Raw genomic sequence first — 20,822 nt, forward strand, 5'->3', positions numbered from 1 at the left:
TGTTGTGGATATGGCAGCTATAGCATCAAACATGTCAAGATCCTTTCACATTTCACACTTCACATGCATTTCATTGTCTCATTGAAAAGAAACTCACTTAAAGACCCATATATCTGAGCAAAAATGTGTCTTTCCCCAACAAATCTGGAGGTCAAAATAAGTCTGCTTCATGCTGTTTGTCTCTAATTTTAAAGCATTTTTATGTCCAATAATCAAGAAGTGTGTGTTTGCATGCTAGTAGCAAAATCTGCTCAGGATTTACAGCTGTGAGAAGCGCTTATAAACTCTTTGCAATGAATAATTAGGATCTCCAGAATGCAAACCGTTTAAAAGTAGACACTAAAAATCTGGAAGAGTACCTTTAAATCTAGGGATGCACTAATCCAGCTTTTTCAGTTCCGATATCGTTTCTGATATGGACTTAAGTATCTGCCAATATCCAGTATCAATCTATGCCTAAAACAGCATTCATTTCCTTTCATCACAAGTAAAATAAGACAAAACTGATCCAAGTGTGTCGTGGAGCTGTTATTTATCTCATATAACCACAGAACAACTTTGTGTAAATAAAAATCCAAACATTATGACATTTTTCTGGACCAACAACGACCAGGAAAGTCTTATTACATCAAATTATGTCCAACCAGGATATCAGATGAACCGGTATTTGTATGTATCGCCAGTATCAGATCGGTGCATCCTTATTTAAACCCGTGTACTCTGACCTACCTTCCTGGCTCGAGCACAGGGCAGGTTACACACAGAATCCAATTATATCGTATTTAATAAACATGATCTAATAAGAGGAGGATCAACAGCACAGCGCTAATAGGACAGAGATTTGACATTTAACTCGAGCTGCACACGGTGACTCTCCGCAGCTGAGTAACCACATTCATCACACCATTACGTCCCTGTGGATAATAATACGCCCACTGCAGTATTATGAATCTGTGTGTGAAGAGGAGAACAAAGGGTTAATAGATGCACACTACCCACAGGTCCTAGTTCAGGCCTGGACCAAGGCTTTCTCTGTGCAGTCACAACTATAGGACGTGATTGTCATGAGAAAAATGTATAATTCAACTGAAAGTCAATGGGAAAGAGACATTGTCACAGATATTAAAACAAAAAATAATGTGGTATTGAGTTGTTATACAATAAAGGGCACATATTATGCAGATACACTGGTCCACTGGTCCTAGTTCAGCCCTGGACCAATGCTATAGGGCTTGATTATAACAGGGAAAATGTATAATTCAACTGAAAGTCAATGGGAAAGAGACATTTTCACTGATAATAAACATTACTAGTGTGGTATAGAATTATTATGTATATGATAAAGGGCCCATTTTACAAAAGTACACTATCCACAGGTCCTAGTTCAGGCTTGACTTGATTTGATTGTGATGGGGAAAGTGGTTCAACTGAAAGTTAATGGGAAAGAGACATTTTCACAGATATTAAATAATATTTGTGTGATATAGAGTTGTTGTATACGATAAAGGGCCTGTATTACACAATTATACTACCCACTGGTCTTAGTTCAGCCCTGGACCAATGCTATAAGGCTTGATTGTCATGGCGAAAATGTAGAATTCAACTGAAAGTCAATGGAAAAGTGTGTGGTATAGAATTATTATGTATATGAAAAAGGGTCAATTTTACAAAGGTACACTACCCAGAGGTCCTAGCTCAGTCCTGGACTAATGAGTTCTCTTGTCAGACAAAACTATAGGAGTTGACTGTGACGAGAAAAATGAATATTCAACTGAAAGTCAATGGGAAAGAGACATTTTCACAAATATTAAACAAAAATAGTGTGGTATAGAGTTGTTACAAGATAAAGGGCACATATTAGGCACATATACCCACTGGTCCAAATTCAGACGTCCCAGCAATTTCTCTGTGCATTCAAAACTGTAGGACTTGACTGTGATGGGGAAAGTGATTCAATTGAAAGTCAATGAGAAAGAGGCATTTTCAGTGATAATACACAAAATTTGTGTGGTATAGAGTTGTTAGAAGATAAAGGACCCATATTAAGCAGATACACTGGTCCACTGGTCTTATTTCAGTCCTAGACAATTGCTTTAGGTCTTGATTGTAATGGGGAAAGTACATGATTCAACTGAAAGTCAATGGGAAAGAGACATTTTCACTCATAATAAAAATATAACAGCTCTATACTAGACCATTTTAAGAGATGAATCAACTAAAATATTTGTGATAACAATAGGCAAGTGCTTATTTGTCAATCCATTTTGTCTGACTCAAATCTGAGAAGGGAGATGAATTTGGTCAATGAGAAAATTACACAACAATAAAGAGATAATGTGATATATATTATCAATAACTGCTGTTATATACACAGTGAAAATCTTTGTTATAAGACTTTTAAATTGACACGCAAACGGTAAAATCATCTAATTTCTTGTCCATCTATTTACTCACATCGGATTTTGGGGTTTGCGTGTCATTCTTTTTTTTTTATTCAAATAAAATAACTGCATTGTGTAACTTTTCTGGTGGATGATTCGTCAAAAATGTTTCACAGTATGGTATTAAACCTCTCTATGTTCATGGAAACCACACCAAACCAAGTTACCAATTTACCAAGTCAGATCAGTGGACGGGCAACTTCGCTCACAGTCAGAATGCCTGTTTTTCTAGGTATTTTTGACCTATAAAACCACCTGTAATTTAATAAATGTAAAGTAGAGCTGTTTAATTCAGCCAGAGCAATGACATATCCGTAGAAACAAGTAGGTGACTGACCCCAGAGAAATCAGAAAGTTACTTAAATGTCACCATTAGAAAGTCATAAAATGAAAACTAAAATGTCTAGTTATTTGGGTCAACATTCTAATAAATAACCAAAAGGAAATAAACCAGCTTAAATCCAGCAATTTCCATTTACTGACTTCTTAGTTTGACCTAAAATGCACTGTTTTCCAGACGTGTTTATTGCAACCCGAAGCACACATTCTTGGACTGACCCGCTCTGAGGACACAAGTGTCTATCGTTGTTTTCCAGCTGGACACGCACATCTGGACTGAACATAGAAGCGGTTATTAAAGAGTCACCTGCTGCTCTGCTCCCTGTGGTCAGCGTTAAACCGAAAGTCCAGACCCTTAAATCTACATCTAAACATGAACAGCACCACCACAACCACCACCACGGCTCTGAGCTCACGCACAAGACACACCGGAACCTTCTGGAATGTGTGCCTCCGAGTGGTAAAATGTTTGGGACAATAAAACACTGGCTGAACAGGATTTACACAAAGAAACAGGTAGGTTAACGTCTCAGATACGGCTGCACAATGTTGGAAATAACTTGAATTGTGATTTTTCTGTGTTGCGGCCTTGTACTTTCTTTTCTATTCCCATGTGGTCTTATATCTGTGTAATCCCTCAGTGGTCCAGGTCGGTTCCACAGTGGTCCATGGGCGAATACTCGTCTACGTGCTCTTATACTTGTTCTGATACAGCTCAAGATCATTCTAAAGCTGTTCAGGAAAGGTTCATTTCTGTCCTGTGAATGTGATGTTTTAGTATCAGTATTTGTTCAAATAAATATCTAGTTTCAACAATAGTTTTAGTATCAATTAGTGTCTGATTTCGATACTTTTGAGAATTCTAGTTCTATTTGAGAGAAGACTGAAATATGATACATACATGTAGATATATATTTTTTGCTAATAAAAAGTCAGAATATTTCATATTTTGTAGGGATGTAACGATATCCAAATCTCTCGGTACAATATTATCACGATATGCATCTCGCAGTATGATATTTATTGCGATATTTTGGCAAGGCTGCATATAATTGTAGATAGGACACTTTTCTAATTTTAAAATACCCTGGCAAGATTTTGGTCTGAATTATTTCCATCATAATCCTAAGAATTCAAGTAAAAAACATATTTCTTCATGTTGTCTGCACTGAAACGAATCATGGGATATGTCGTTACTGATGTTTATTAGCTAGTGCTACTATAAAACAATGCATTTAATGCAAAGGAACTTGTAATTCGATATATTGTGACAGCCCACAATATTATTGTGAGACTTTTGACGATATGATATCATGATATTTCAGTTATTGTTACATCCCTAGTTTTTTTGTAGAGAAATTTTTATTGTGATTTGATAATTGCACCAACTGAAATTATGATTTCAATTAGTGAGATGTTATTGCATTGCATATTTATCTACCAATTTTAGTACACTGTCTTGAAAAAATTGTGTGTTTTTTTTTTTTTAGAAATTTTGTATTTATTGTGTTTTTAGCCAAGCATGATGGATGAATTTAATTCACTGTTTATGGAACAAACCATTCTGCACTGGAGAACTGTAATACTTTATTTTGTGTTTTTATACGTGTTGATTGTACATAAAGTGGATAAATGAAATGTGAACTATGGGACCAGCCTCTCAAATCTGCAAAACAAATTTACCTACGGGTATGAATAAAGCGACTTAACCTAACCTTGCCTCAAATGTTTCACAGTATTGCATTAAACTTTTGAACTTTTAACACCAGGCCAAGTTACAGCTCATATCTGTGGAGAGGCAATCCTGCTCACGGTAAGAATTCATGTTTTTCAAAGATTTTTTAGACAGATATGACGTCAATAAATCCTGTTTCTGTGAAGATTTTTAAACAAACGCTTTATCATAACTCTACTTGTAGCTCTGTTAAAATAGTTTCCGCGTTTAAAACTCCACCTGCCAAAGCCAAGAAATTCCAACTTAACATTAACAACAGACTCTAAACAAGAATAACTCAACAAAAGTCAAACAAAGTTCACTCTCACTTTTATAGAGACAAGTATTATAGAGACGTATGAAGAAGCCAGTGACCCAAAAACATATATTAAACGCTGCATGGCTATAGAGTCGGAGCCCCGCCCACTGTGGTATGTGACCGCTGATATGTGGGACATGCACATCTAACTCACACAGATGAGGCGTCTTATGGAGCCTGACAATGGCGAGATTATGTCGACTGTGGAAGTGTCCGCTCTGACCTTTGACCTCCGGAGCCCACATCCAAATGTCAACACAACGTTTATTATAACAAGACACGCACTGGAGAAAGGCCAAGGTGTCGTAAAGATGTTTCAGAGATAATGCGGTAGACATAACAGGAGCGGCGACTATTAATCAACTTTTAAAATATTATAAAACTCTAAATACGTGACCAAAGGACCTTTTATCACAAATAAGCCTAATATTCAGATACTTGCCAACAATATATTTTATTTGCATATATTCTCAATCTAGAAGCCGTATTTCCACTAAACATGCCACGATCTGATTCCGGTATTGAATAGGGCTGAGTATCATTAAGAAGTTGGCGATACGATACATGTCTCGATATGTAGGCCACGACACGATACATATCTTGATACGTAGGCCACGATACGATACATACCTCGATACATAAGTCGCGATACGATACATACCTCGATACGTAGGACACAATACGATACATATCTCGATACATAGGCCAGATTAAGATACATACCTCGATACAAGACATACCTCGATACATAAGTCACGATACGAGACATACCTCGATATGTAGGACACAATACGATACATATCTCGATACATAGGCCACATTAAGATACATACCTCGATACATAAGTCACGATACGATACATACCTCGATACATAAGTCGCGATACGACACATACCTCGATACATAAGTCACGATACAAGACATACCTCGATACATAAGTCACGATACGAGACATACCTCGATACATAAGTCACGATACGATACATACCTCGATACATAAGTCACGATACGATACATACCTCGATACACAAGTCACGATACGATACATACCTCGATACATAAGTCGCGATACGATACATACCTCGATACATAAGTCGCGATACGATACATACGTCACGGTATGATACATAGGCCACGATACGATACATACCTCGATACATAAGTCACAATACGATACATACCTCGATACAGTGCACTTTCAATTCAATACGATATATTTCAAATCGATTCAGCACGGTTCAGTAAAAAAATAATGGCAAAATCATCAGGGTAGCTGCGAGGTCTTAAATTTCATGTTCCTCAATTAAGGCCTTAAAAAGTCTTAAATTATGTTGTCTAAATCTTATTTTTTTCACGAAGGTCTTAAATTTCTTTAGCCTATTTTTTTGTTTACTCAACTGAGCTGCAGCGCAATGTTAAATGGGGAAAAAAACAACAACGTGAAATAACGTAACATGAATGAACGTCTAATTTGGAGTATGCGCAAACAATGCTTTGGTTTTTGGCGACGGCAGCAAAACAATAAGTTCCGTTTACACTGCCCAAGACACAAAACTCTGGTCAGATCTGTTCACGTCGCGTACGTGTTTATGTCACATACATCACCACCGACATGCATATCCAATCCAATTCCACACACTTTTGCATCACTGTATGCACACAGATTTCCTCCCAAAAAAAGTGAAGACGCTATGCCACTTTTGTGTCTTCTGTTCGGAATGTCATCATATAAACGTAGCCTTAGAGTCTAGATGTAGTACCGGTAGTTGGTTGGTCATTATTAGAATCAGACCTGGTGCTTTTCGCCCACATAATGGGTGCGACGTTGGTCTTAATTTTCATTTAAGTGGTCTTAAAAATGTCTTTATAAAGTCTTAAATTTGGGGTAGTCAACCCCGGAGATACCCTGATCATGGCTGTGATACTAAAACTCTTTTTTTAAACCACTTCTTGTGCAAAGTTCTTATGAAACACAAACATTTTAATCATCAAAACAGTGAAAATGTCAAATGTGCAGCATAAATGAGTTTCCTTCCTCCTCCTGTAACAAAATAATTTGGTAAAATATACTGAAATATACTCTTGGTGATATATCGATACAGCAGCCCACGATATCCATATTGCATCATCACAAACGATGCAATATTTCGATATTTTTGCACACCCTAGTATTAAATATCAGCAAGACACTGAAAAAATTGCTGTATTAGGATATCGGCTTCCAAATATCTTTTTACAAGTCGTAGTCAGCCCAGAAAGTCTCATAATGATTGAACTTTTTTATTTAAACACAAATCTGTTCTGCTGTTACTTGAAAGATAAATAACAGCTACATCACACACTGAATCAATTTCTCATTTTCGTCATATTTATTTTTTGTTCAAAGGAATTAAATGCTGTTATCAGTTTCTGCACTGGTATCGTTTGATATCGGGGATCAGTAGATGCTTCAAGCTGCAGGAATCAGTATCAAAACTGAAAAAGCTGGATCTGTGCACCCCTAATTTCAAACTTTATTTAGCTGATAATGTATTTTAAAAGTCTAAATACACTTTAGAAATTATCGTTTGACTTGTAGACTTATAAAAAAAAAGGTTTCAGCCCTAGAAAACACCAAACTACAGGATTATTTTTGTGTTCAGTATTCATGATAGGGATGGGCATGATTAATCGATTAATCGATAATTGATCATTAATAATTTCATCGATTACGTTAATTTTAATCGACAAACCGAATGTAGGTTGCTGTGTGTAGCGTGACCAAACGGGTCAGTACATGTGTCTCTCTGCATCAGAAGGAGCGAGACACAAACAGTCGGTCAGTCTGCAACGTACCGAAGCACAAATGCATATTTAACGATGACTTGTACAAGAAATTCCACGCTTTCCGTTGCGTTCGGGACAAGTGTGAGTCCATGTGCACAGTGTATAAAGCAGCACATATGCTTCGGTGTCCAGTGGGAAAAAGTTTTGCCAGGTGAGAGTCGCTCAATGTCGATGACGAGTCCCCACCTCCCTCCCCCCGTACGGTGTCCTGGTTTTGACAAACGCAAATATAGTCACACTAACCTGTATTCCACTGAGTCATGTCTTTTAATCCGACAGAAATTGACCGCATCAGCGACACAAGAGCTGTAGTTTTATCTTCGCTGAGTTTATGCAAATTAGCGATGCGGTTTTAAGTTTTGTTTCTGTGAGAGTTGCGCAAAACTGAATTAAACACATTATAATTTCAAACGGGCTGATGTGGCTCTAGAGTCGTTACGGTTTATACGTCGTAAAGTTGAATTTATTTATGCACATTAGTAGTGCAGATAGTAATAATAATGATGATCATTTTAATATAAACACGTTAATGACTAATCGATAATCGATCGTTAATTCTTCCGACGATCGATTAAGAAAATTTCATCGAATGCCCATCCCTAATTCATGACACTGAAATTTGTACTTTTGCTCGAGTCCCCCTGAGATTAATCCTTCAATATTGGATCAACAACGTGGTTTCAAGTTAATATTAGGTTGGGGTTTAGGTTAAGGTTAGCCAAGTAGTAATTATGGTTAAGGCTGCTATTAGTCTCCTGGAAATGAGTGTAAGGTATGACAATGTAAAGCCTCACAAAGAAAGGAAATGTGAACATTTGTTTCAATAAATGTGACAAACGCACTGTTTCTTCACAGCATTGTACACTAAAGTTGGTTTGTGTGACATCGTAGTCTCTATATAGTTGAGAAATTATTTATTTTGACCCAACATCAAATAAAAAATAGATATAGGAAACATACTATGACACTATGAGAACATCCCTTTCGCTTAAAACCGCAATGTGATGAAACAACAAGCAACTTTCTGCAGCTGAAAGAGAACATAACCATTCTGCCCTGAGACAGACTGATGAAAAAGTGGCTACCATTCTGCGTCTACAGCTTCACCAATTCAATCAACTCTATATTTTAAGTATATGAAGTTGCCAATATGACATATACCTCGATACATTGGCCACAACATGACACATATCTTGATAAAGTAAGAGCTCAGTTCGATATAATATATTTCGAACTGATTCGATATGGTTAAATAAAAAATAATCATGGTTGTAATGCTAAAAGTGTTTGTTAAACCACTTCTTGTGCAAAGTTCATATGAAACACAAACAGTTTAATCATCAAAACAGTGAAAATGTCAAATGTCTTGTTCCCTTTCATTAAACAAGCAACAAAACTGTCACCTAGTTAATCTGCACAATTTCATTTCTCTCCAGCGACTACGTCAGGAATTAGAATACACTAGACGGTTTGCAAGAAGCTGTAGACCGTGCACAGGCTAATCAGAGAAGAGCTGTGAAGCCATGACTGGGTCTCTTTTGTGGTACAGCACAACAGTAAACAAAGCGATCAAGATGGATGTAGACGAAGACAGACATTCTGTGTTGGCGACGATTAATGAGATCGATGATTTAAAGCCGAAACAAAGAGAATGTTTAGTGAATTTTATCAAGGGGAAAGACGTTATTGTCCTTCTTCCTACAGGATTTGGGAAAAGCTTAGCATTACGTACGTCACGACCAAATAGCAGCGATTGGTTAAATAAAAAAAGTACCCGCCTACTGTCGAGCGAACAAATCCTAATGCTGCGAGGTCAGACGGTTTCCACGAAGTGAAACCGTCTGGCTACAAAACTATAGTGCTGGAACAAAATAATTAAGTAAAACACAGAAAATAATACTCTTGGTGATATATTGATACAGCAGCCCACAATATCGATACAGAATCAGCACATTTTGATGTTTTTTGCACACCCCTAATGTGAAGTCCCTTGCCCAAGGACACAAAGGGAGAGAACACAGTAGAGTGATATCTCAACTGCGATCAACAACAGCGTCAAGACAACACAATGGACTTAACACAATGCCTTGTACTAACTGGTAAAGTATGTCCTGAGCTTTTGTCTGATACTCCTCAAAAATCTATAAACTGTTGTCTGTTTATTTTAGCACAATCCAAACACCTTGTTGTTCATCAGATCCACTGAGGCACATATTTTTTTCACAAGCGCAGAACGTGGCACTGAAAAAACAAAACATTTAGAGCACATTTTCAATTTGAGATAACTGTTTCCACTTCAGATAAAACCCCGTAACAAAGACAAAGTGGCAACACCATCAAAACAAACCGGGCTTGAAATTTAACAACCTCTCTGTGGTTTTAACGGGCGAAAATAAAACTTAAGACATTGTATTCGAATGGCAGGTCGTTTAGGAGCTATTCTCGTTTTGAATTGAGACACTTGTGTGAAGTCCCTAGACATGTTACACAATAGCCCATTAGATTTCCCATGTAAACAATACTGTCTCTCGTCTTCTCTGTTAACCACACTATTACAACACAATATAATTCATCTATAACAATGACTAGACTCTATAATATGAAACGATGCAAGCACGAGTCGTTTTAATAGCATTATAGGCAATTAAAACTGTATTTTTCCCATAGTAATTCAATGTGATCACCAGTGTTTGTAGATTCCTATTGCTATGGGAGCAAGGTGCACAACGTAGCGTACAACTAATGCGTCCAGGGGAATGAACTAATGAACTTTGCTCCACGTGAAGTTCAGATCGTGCGTAATTATCAGCGCCGATTGCTTTAAACCGGGTTAGTACTTCGTAAGCAGTCCTCATTCGGAACACTGACGCAAGTTTTCACCCTTTACGCGCAATGGACTCATCAAATTGACACATTATTCAATAGGCTTTCAGGTTACGCTGCGTAAATTGTCACGTTAAAGCCGTGGGGGTTGTTTGTTTAAAGCCGTAAAAGTGCTGAAACAAAGTTGAATCTTAAAAATAGACAGTTTGAATGCTCAGTTAGGGATGAAAACGAAAGCAACCCCGTTAGCAAAACCACAACATCCAAAAAACTGTTGTGGTGGTGGCGCGTTTACGAACCTGACTCGCTTTGTGGAACTGCTTCTTCAGCCCGGCCACTGACATCTTTGCACCGAGGACTGGCACTCCACGCCCGGGGGAAACAGTGCGGTGAAATGCGGGTGAAAGAGAAACCGGAGCGACGCTAAAGAAAGAGACGATCCCCGGGTATCCACTGCGCTGTACTCATCCGTCTCCAGTGTTTGAGGCAGCAGCGACATCACAGAGCTGACAAGTGACGCACGGACGCACGCACCGCAGCGGAAATGAAAAGACGGTTTGGAAAATAAAAGCTGGACATAATTCTACCGAGAGTTGTACTTGTTACTTTTTTTTAAATTAAGATTTTACATATTGAAACATACAAAACATAAAAAAAATAAAAAATAAAAATAAACTAAAATAAATATAAAATAATAAAATAAAATAAATAATAAAATACAAATAATAAAATAAATAATAATAATACATTTAAAATAAAATAATTAAATAAATAAATAAAAGAAAAAGAAAAGAAACATTTAAAAAATAAAAAATAAAAACATTATTTTTAAATAAAAAAATTTAATTTATAATTAATTAAAAAAAACAAATAAAAAAGAAAAGAACATTTATAATAATAAAATAAAATAAAATTAAAAAAGTAAATGACATAAAATTAAATAAAATTAAAATAAAATTAATTTAATTTAATTTACATTTCTTTTATAAAAAATAATAAAATAAAATAAATTATTTTAAAAAAAATAATAAATAAATAAACAAACAAAACTAAATAAAATAACATAAAACAAATTTTTTTAAATTAAATTAAGTAAAATAAATACACACATTAAAACCCACCCCCCAAAACACACGGTTCACTCAATTTGAATTATGATTTCTAGATGTGAAAATTCTTTTCAATGCGAAACAATGTCAGTCAAATGTCTTTAAAGTCCTCAAGTTTTCCTTTAGACATGTAGCTCAACTTCTCCAGTACCAAATTGCTGGACATTAATTTAATCCACTAGTTTACTTTGTGCCTCTTTATTTCCTTCCAAGTGAGAGCAATAACATGATTGGCCTGCAATAAACAAAACATTACAAGCTTCTTTCTATTTAAATTAACACTAAAGCTGTTGGGGAAGAGCTGTAGTAGGCAGAGTTTATAATCTAATGGCATTTCATATTCAATTAAATCTGAAATTACAGTAGTGACCTCTTTCCAAAACAGCTGGAATTCTTCTCACTGCCACATACAATGAAAAAGGGTCCAGTTTTCCCTGCCACGCTTTACTCAATCATCAGGAATATTTGGATTAAAATGGTGAAGTTTTACAGGTGCAATATAAATCTTAAATGACCATTTGAACTGCAGCAACATGAATCTGGTGCTGATTGTTTGTTTTGGTGCACCAATAGTTAGAAGTTAGAAGTGGGTGATGAGTTCAAAATGCTTTCTCTATTTATTTATTTATTTATTTGTATTTATTTATTTTCAGAGTCAAATTTTCCTATAAGGACAATAAAGGGCACCTTAACCTCACTTTAATCGCATGTTTTTCAAGCTTCTCAAGGCTGTTTCTTCTTCTAAACTTCTAAACACCTGTTCCTGCAGTTTAATGCCATGATGAGTGCAAAAAACAAAATCTAGTCAAGTTAAGATGACTTGAATTAAGAAAGTTTAATCATGATTTGAATCAATTTCACTTGACAAGTAAAATGATCTGCCAGTGGAACCAGACTTTTTGTACTTAAAATATGAAAATACAACATGCTATGCTTAAATTAAGAAACTTTTTGCATTTAAAATAAGAAACAAAATCGAATATTGCTTGAATTAAGAAAAACACACTTATAATTGGTAGATAGTTTTACTTGTCAACTCAAATAAAGTCAAATGTTCTTAATTTAAGTCATTTTAACTTACCTAGATATTGTTTTTTTCCTGTATTGTCGTCCTTTTTATGCAAATCATTAACATCTTCACGGAGCATGATCTAATTCATCTCCTCCTGTGGACACGTGGTTCTATTAAAAGCGCTTTACTTGTATTTTGAAAGCTCGTGGAGGAAGTGTGCGTGTGGTGAGGTCGCTTGGTGGCGCTGCTGTGCGGAGGAGGAGAGGGTTTCCTGAACAGAGATGTCGCCCTCTTCTGAAAGCTCATTGGCTGAGTGTAAAAAATGATAAAGATATTTCTAACAAAACATGAAAAATGGATTTTAACACTGCCTCTAAGAAATGCTGTGGGGAATTGGAAAGCCTTTCTTATTCTCATTGGATTAATTCACCTTTATGCACATTTGCAAACTCTACTTTAGTTCATCTTACAGACAATTTAAGAATTAGATGTAAATAATTAAACATTTCACGCGTTTTTGCTTCTGTCTGTTTTGGACATATTCCAACAAGTTATGTAAAATTAAATATTTTATTATGTGGCTCAAACTGAAACTGAGCAATGTAAAAGAGCTGTAATTGCGTGTTTGTTTGTTTTTGCATGGGTGACACACAGCGCCTCTACAGGTCACTGAAGTTACCACAGGGATTGTTTCTTTCTATTTTCTTTTTGTCTTTGTGCACAAGGAGGTAAAGTGACCCCCAACAGACCCTGAAACAACAAAGGATTTTTTTCATTAATTTTAATACATTGTTTCCCAAAGACAGGGTCGCAACCCTTATGTGAGTATAAGAGAGTATTTTTGGGGTCGCCTTGTCATGATCTGCATGTAGATCTGTACAGCGTTGGGAAGATTACTTTTAAAATGTATTCCCCTACAGATTACAGATTACAGTCTGTAACGTAATCCATTAAATTACTTAAAGTGAGTAACGTAATCTGAATACTTTGGATTACTTGATATTGTCATGCTTTTTAAAACTACGTGGCGGCTGGTGGCCTCTGTCAGTTTTTGATTAATATTTGAGTTTTCCCATACTCCCCTTGGCCTAGTGAGGACAAAATTATATATAACCACAGAGTTTAGGATGGACGTGAGCTGGAGGGAGCTGTGATTGTGAAGACGGGATTTCCTAACCCCGAGAAGCAAATAATTGACATTTTGTTTAGATCAATCCTATAAATTACTTTCATTTTTGTTTGATTACTAGTTAAAGGTGGGTTATGTAATTTTTCTGCCGCTGCTCTAACATGTTATGGCTTTACTTGCAATGTTCCACTTCATGGCATTAAATATACTGAATTTTAAGGTGTATTTTTGTTACATATTCCTCCTCCATGTTGAGAGGAGCAGCTGATGTGTCTCAGGCATCTGCCACCTGGACGTTTCTCTCAGGAGGTTTTCTGGACATGTCTCACTGGGAGGAGGCCCCGGGGAAGACCCAGGACATGCTGGAGGGACTATGTCTCTCGGCTGGCCTGGGAACGCATTGGGGTCCCCCCGGAGGAGCCGGAGGAAGTGTCCGGGATGAGGAAGTCTGGGAGTTCCTGCTTAGACTGCTGACCCCGCGACTTGGCCCCGGATAAGCGTAAGAAAATAGATGGATAAACGGATGGATGGACTTTTTACCACACACAATATGAAGTCATAAATTGTTAATTACACTACAAGAATGTGATTGCTAATGAACAGTTTTATTAACGACAACAGAATATAACATTTAAAAAATATAACAATCAACATTTAACAAATTACAATAATCAACATAAAACTAAACTTAAAAACATAAAGTCATAAAGTAACACCCACAACAAATACAAAACAACAACAACAACAAATTGTATAAGTTTGCAGTGGCATCTTTATTTATTTATTTATTTATTTATTGAATAGGGACAGTGCACATTAATGAACAACATTGCAGTGTAAATATGCCAGATTATAGCAAGACTGCTAATTTCCATCTGTAGTCCCTAGGCCTACCCAACATGCTACAGGTCTCCAGAACAGTTGATAGTCAAGGTCAGTTAAATACAATCAATCAATGAACCTGTCCAGGGACTACAGGTGGAAATTAGCACTGATGCTACAACCTGATGTACAATGCATCTCTCCTGTCAAGGTTAATGTGAAAATTGTGCGCTGTCCCTGTCTCAAATAAATAAATAAATACATAAAGAAGGAAATAGGAAGATCACTGATGTATTTAGCGCCTCCTGGAGGTGATGTAACGGCGAATACGGGTCATGGTTCGACGTATACCTGCTATGACACGTCCAAACCTTTTCCTCATGCCTGACCAGAAGGAGGCGCTTTTGTGCCCACTATTATCTGCAGTTTCAGACTTCAGATCATTTGAAGAGTCGCTAACGGAGATGTCAGCCTTCACATTATTCTCCTCCACAGGCTCAGTGATGAAGGAAACAGCATTATTTCCCCTGAAACAGCCTTCGTCAATCTCAATCAGAGGGCTGTGGGTACAGTCAGCTTCCTCTGGACGGCAGGTGATCTGAGCCTGTTCATGTTCAGATGTAAGCTCCTCTTTCAGACTGGTGCTGACCTCATCACTATGGTCCACCTGAAAACATGAGATGTTGCAGGGCCAGACAGCTTTCTCAGGTTCGCTCGTGTTCAGAGGACGTGTTGTTGTGGCACTCAGGAGGGGACCTCACATCTTCAAAGGTCAGTGAGTACCCTGGCCTCTCAAGTAAAGCTGCAGAGGACTGTAGGTTCTGCTCTGGATCATCTTGAGCTGGATTTTCCACAGGAGCAGATCTGGAGGTCTTCAGGGTTACTGCCATAAGATCATAGGCACTTTGGACATATTCACTGTCAGAGTAACTCAGGTGTTCCATTGTTATGAATGGATGGCTCAGGGCTTGGTCAACAGGTAGCCTCTTCTCTGGGTCAACCTGGAGAAGATTTTTAACAAAATCAAGGAAAACCTCCAGGTCCAAGACAGCATCTTCATCCTCGTCATTAGTCTCTAACATTATGGCTTCTGCGAGATCTGAAAACTCGTCCAGTTCACACTCAGAGACCTTTGGGCTTTTCTGGTTTGTCTCCTGATATTCGGTGGGGCTCTTGAATCTCCACTGGCTGCCTGTCTGGAGAAAGTATTTATCTGCGAAAACACTTCTCTGCAACATCTCATTGCTGGGTTGTCCAAGGAGATGGATAATGGTCCTCAGGTGGTCATACTTGGATGAGTAAGAGAACAGGTCGCAGCCTAAGAGGCCCTCTGCCAGCAAGCAGCCCAGGGACCACATGTCCAGGGCCTCGGACAGGGGAGCACCCAGGACCACCTCAGGAGCACGATATGCCAGACACATCATATTCGTGCCCTGTTCTAATTCTGAGAGGTGACCTCCACAGCCAAAGTCAATCAGCTTTACTCTAAATGGCTGCGCTTGGTGGTTGACCAACATAATGTTGTCAGCTTTCAGATCACCATGAAAGACCTGAGCTTCCTTCAGTGCTTCAAAAGCTACAAGGAGCTGTTGGGCAACAGTCCTCAGCTCACTCAGTGACAGAGAGGGTTCAGGACGGCCCATGACCAGGTCCACAAGGCTGCAGTCAAGTATTTCATAGACGATGCAGTGGTACTTCTCACACGTGAAGTGCTCGATGTACTTGATGATATTCACCTCGTCTGGATCAATGTTCCCCAGATGCTGGATAACTTCCAGCTCCTCTTCCATATCATCATCATCTTCAAACAGTTTCACTGCCACCACTTCTTTGGTTTTGGAGTTGAAGCATTTGGCAACTTTTCCACATGCTCCTTCCCCAAGAAACTTCAGAAAGGTGTAGTTCCCTAACTTTGGGTGGGCGCCCTCTGCTGGAGGGCAGGTGATTGTTGAGGAAACTGATGCAGACATTGTAAAAGTGAGTGATTGTACGAGCTCCAGTAAACGTAGACTGTCTCTATCAGTGTGTTTGTTCAAATGAGGACCTGAGACCTGACACTTATAACGTGAGACCTGCGCTTTGTGCTTTGATACATAATTCGTTGCCATGGAGATGGAATGTGGCTTTGCCATGATGTCACTATTGACATTTACATCTGAATCCATGTTTACATTTAAAAATATGACCTGGTGACCCCTGAATCCTCTACAATTTGCCTATCAGTGCCATGTAGACATGGAAGATACAATCTATCTTCTACAGCAGACTCACTCACATGTGGATGGTGTTAAGGCTCTGATGATATTGTTTTTTTGTTTTTGTTTTGTTTTTCTCCAGTGCCTTTAATACAGTCCTTTTCTGATGAATGACAACGTGCTCAGGATGGGTGTCAGCTCCTCCGTTGACTGACTACCTGTCAGGGAGGTCTCAGTACATGAGACTGCGGACAACCCTGTCTGATACAGTGGTCAGTAATGTAGGAGCTCGTCAGGGTACAGTTCTGTCACCATTTCTGTTCACTGTGTACAATAAAATCAAATTCCTTTTAATCCTGACTCAAAACAATTATCTGGAAAAATAAATATAATCCAGCATGTTGTCAGCAGCTGTGTGTGTGTCCTCTGTCTATGGCCAAAGCGCCGTTTATATTCATTGCAGAGCCCCGATACAAATGAGCACTTAGCACACATAGGAACACTGTCTATTACCTCAGCTAACAAGATGAGAGCACATTACCAGTATGTCCAAAAGTTAAAGTAATTCCACTCATTGCTGGTCATTAAACCAGGTCTAAACCAGGTCTAAAACCACATCTAAACCAGGTCTAAACCAGGTCTAAACCAGGTCTAAACCAGATCTAAACCAGGTCTAAAACCAGGTCTAAACCAAGTCTAAAACCAGGTCTAAACCAGGTCTAAATCAGGTCTAAACCCAGGTCCAAACCAGATCTAAACCTGGTCTAAAACCAGGTCTAAAACCAGGTCTAAACCAGGTCTAAAGTATTCAGATTACATTACTCAATTTAAGTAATTTAATGGATTACGTTACAAACTACATTTTGGGGTCTGTAATCTGTAGGGGAATACATTTTAAAAGTAACCCTCCCAACACTGGTGACTGGACGTTTCTCTCAGGAGGTTTTCTGGACATGTCTCACTGGGAGGAGGCCCCGGGGAAGACCCAGGACATGCTGGAGGGACTATGTCTCTCGGCTGGCCTGGGAACGCATTGGGGTCCCCCCGGAGGAGCCGGAGGAAGTGTCCGGGATGAGGAAGTCTGGGAGTTCCTGCTTAGACTGCTGACCCCGCGACTTGGCCCCGGATAAGCGTAAGAAAATAGATGGATAAACGGATGGATGGACTTTTTACCACACACAATATGAAGTCATAAATTGTTAATTACACTACAAGAATGTGATTGCTAATGAACAGTTTTATTAACGACAACAGAATATAACATTTAAAAAATATAACAATCAACATTTAACAAATTACAATAATCAACATAAAACTAAACTTAAAAACATAAAGTCATAAAGTAACACCCACAACAAATACAAAACAACAACAACAACAAATTGTATAAGTTTGCAGTGGCATCTTTATTTATTTATTTATTTATTTATTTATTTATTTATTTATTGAATAGGGACAGTGCACATTAATGAACAACATTGCAGTGTAAATATGCCAGATTATAGCAAGACTGCTAATTTCCATCTGTAGTCCCTAGGCCTACCCAACATGCTACAGGTCTCCAGAACAGTTGATAGTCAAGGTCAGTTAAATACAATCAATCAATGAACCTGTCCAGGGACTACAGGTGGAAATTAGCACTGATGCTACAACCTGATGTACAATGCATCTCTCCTGTCAAGGTTAATGTGAAAATTGTGCGCTGTCCCTGTCTCAAATAAATAAATAAATACATAAAGAAGGAAATAGGAAGATCACTGATGTATTTAGCGCCTCCTGGAGGTGATGTAACGGCGAATACGGGTCATGGTTCGACGTATACCTGCTATGACACGTCCAAACCTTTTCCTCATGCCTGACCAGAAGGAGGCGCTTTTGTGCCCACTATTATCTGCAGTTTCAGACTTCAGATCATTTGAAGAGTCGCTAACGGAGATGTCAGCCTTCACATTATTCTCCTCCACAGGCTCAGTGATGAAGGAAACAGCATTATTTCCCCTGAAACAGCCTTCGTCAATCTCAATCAGAGGGCTGTGGGTACAGTCAGCTTCCTCTGGACGGCAGGTGATCTGAGCCTGTTCATGTTCAGATGTAAGCTCCTCTTTCAGACTGGTGCTGACCTCATCACTATGGTCCACCTGAAAACATGAGATGTTGCAGGGCCAGACAGCTTTCTCAGGTTGCTCGTGTTCAGAGGACGTGTTGTTGTGGCACTCAGGAGGGGACCTCACATCTTCAAAGGTCAGTGAGTACCCTGGCCTCTCAAGTAAAGCTGCAGAGGACTGTAGGTTCTGCTCTGGATCATCTTGAGCTGGATTTTCCACAGGAGCAGATCTGGAGGTCTTCAGGGTTACTGCCATAAGATCATAGGCACTTTGGACATATTCACTGTCAGAGTAACTCAGGTGTTCCATTGTTATGAATGGATGGCTCAGGGCTTGGTCAACAGGTAGCCTCTTCTCTGGGTCAACCTGGAGAAGATTTTTAACAAAATCAAGGAAAACCTCCAGGTCCAAGACAGCATCTTCATCCTCGTCATTAGTCTCTAACATTATGGCTTCTGCGAGATCTGAAAACTCGTCCAGTTCACACTCAGAGACCTTTGGGCTTTTCTGGTTTGTCTCCTGATATTCGGTGGGGCTCTTGAATCTCCACTGGCTGCCTGTCTGGAGAAAGTATTTATCTGCGAAAACACTTCTCTGCAACATCTCATTGCTGGGTTGTCCAAGGAGATGGATAATGGTCCTCAGGTGGTCATACTTGGATGAGTAAGAGAACAGGTCGCAGCCTAAGAGGCCCTCTGCCAGCAAGCAGCCCAGGGACCACATGTCCAGGGCCTCGGACAGGGGAGCACCCAGGACCACCTCAGGAGCACGATATGCCAGACACATCATATTCGTGCCCTGTTCTAATTCTGAGAGGTGACCTCCACAGCCAAAGTCAATCAGCTTTACTCTAAATGGCTGCGCTTGGTGGTTGACCAACATAATGTTGTCAGCTTTCAGATCACCATGAAAGACCTGAGCTTCCTTCAGTGCTTCAAAAGCTACAAGGAGCTGTTGGGCAACAGTCCTCAGCTCACTCAGTGACAGAGAGGGTTCAGGACGGCCCATGACCAGGTCCACAAGGCTGCAGTCAAGTATTTCATAGACGATGCAGTGGTACTTCTCACACGTGAAGTGCTCGATGTACTTGATGATATTCACCTCGTCTGGATCAATGTTCCCCAGATGCTGGATAACTTCCAGCTCCTCTTCCATATCATCATCATCTTCAAACAGTTTCACTGCCACCACTTCTTTGGTTTTGGAGTTGAAGCATTTGGCAACTTTTCCACATGCTCCTTCCCCAAGAAACTTCAGAAAGGTGTAGTTCCCTAACTTTGGGTGGGCGCCCTCTGCTGGAGGGCAGGTGATTGTTGAGGAAACTGATGCAGACATTGTAAAAGTGAGTGATTGTACGAGCTCCAGTAAACGTAGACTGTCTCTATCAGTGTGTTTGTTCAAATGAGGACCTGAGACCTGACACTTATAACGTGAGACCTGCGCTTTGTGCTTTGATACATAATTCGTTGCCATGGAGATGGAATGTGGCTTTGCCATGATGTCACTATTGACATTTACATCTGAATCCATGTTTACATTTAAAAATATGACCTGGTGACCCCTGAATCCTCTACAATTTGCCTATCAGTGCCATGTAGACATGGAAGATACAATCTATCTTCTACAGCAGACTCACTCACATGTGGATGGTGTTAAGGCTCTGATGATATTGTTTTTTTGTTTTTGTTTTGTTTTTTTTCTCCAGTGCCTTTAATACAGTCCTTTTCTGATGAATGACAACGTGCTCAGGATGGGTGTCAGCTCCTCCGTTGACTGACTACCTGTCAGGGAGGTCTCAGTACATGAGACTGCGGACAACCCTGTCTGATACAGTGGTCAGTAATGTAGGAGCTCGTCAGGGTACAGTTCTGTCACCATTTCTGTTCACTGTGTACAATAAAATCAAATTCCTTTTAATCCTGACTCAAAACAATTATCTGGAAAAATAATATAATCCAGCATGTTGTCAGCAGCTGTGTGTGTGTCCT

General features: G+C 38.9%; 1 protein-coding gene across 3 annotated transcripts in view; it reads right to left on the bottom strand.

The window, feature by feature from the left end:
• Positions 1 to 10,966, bottom strand: part of sh3gl3a (SH3-domain GRB2-like 3a) — a 79,425-nt gene extending 68,459 nt beyond the window's left edge. For all 3 annotated transcript variants that reach the window (XM_020920852.2, XM_020920851.2, XM_055154588.1), the window contains exon 1: positions 10,762 to 10,966. In XM_020920852.2, the coding sequence (XP_020776511.1) occupies positions 10,762 to 10,806 (45 nt within the window). In that variant the 5' untranslated portion in view covers positions 10,807 to 10,966. The remainder of the gene's footprint in view (positions 1 to 10,761) is intronic.
• Between the last annotated feature and the right edge of the window lie 9,856 nt (positions 10,967 to 20,822).

This window comes from Boleophthalmus pectinirostris, unplaced genomic scaffold (genome assembly GCF_026225935.1).
Source record: "Boleophthalmus pectinirostris isolate CB_2022bp ecotype Guang Dong unplaced genomic scaffold, ASM2622593v1 HiC_scaffold_19, whole genome shotgun sequence".
NCBI lineage: Eukaryota > Metazoa > Chordata > Actinopteri > Gobiiformes > Gobiidae > Boleophthalmus > Boleophthalmus pectinirostris.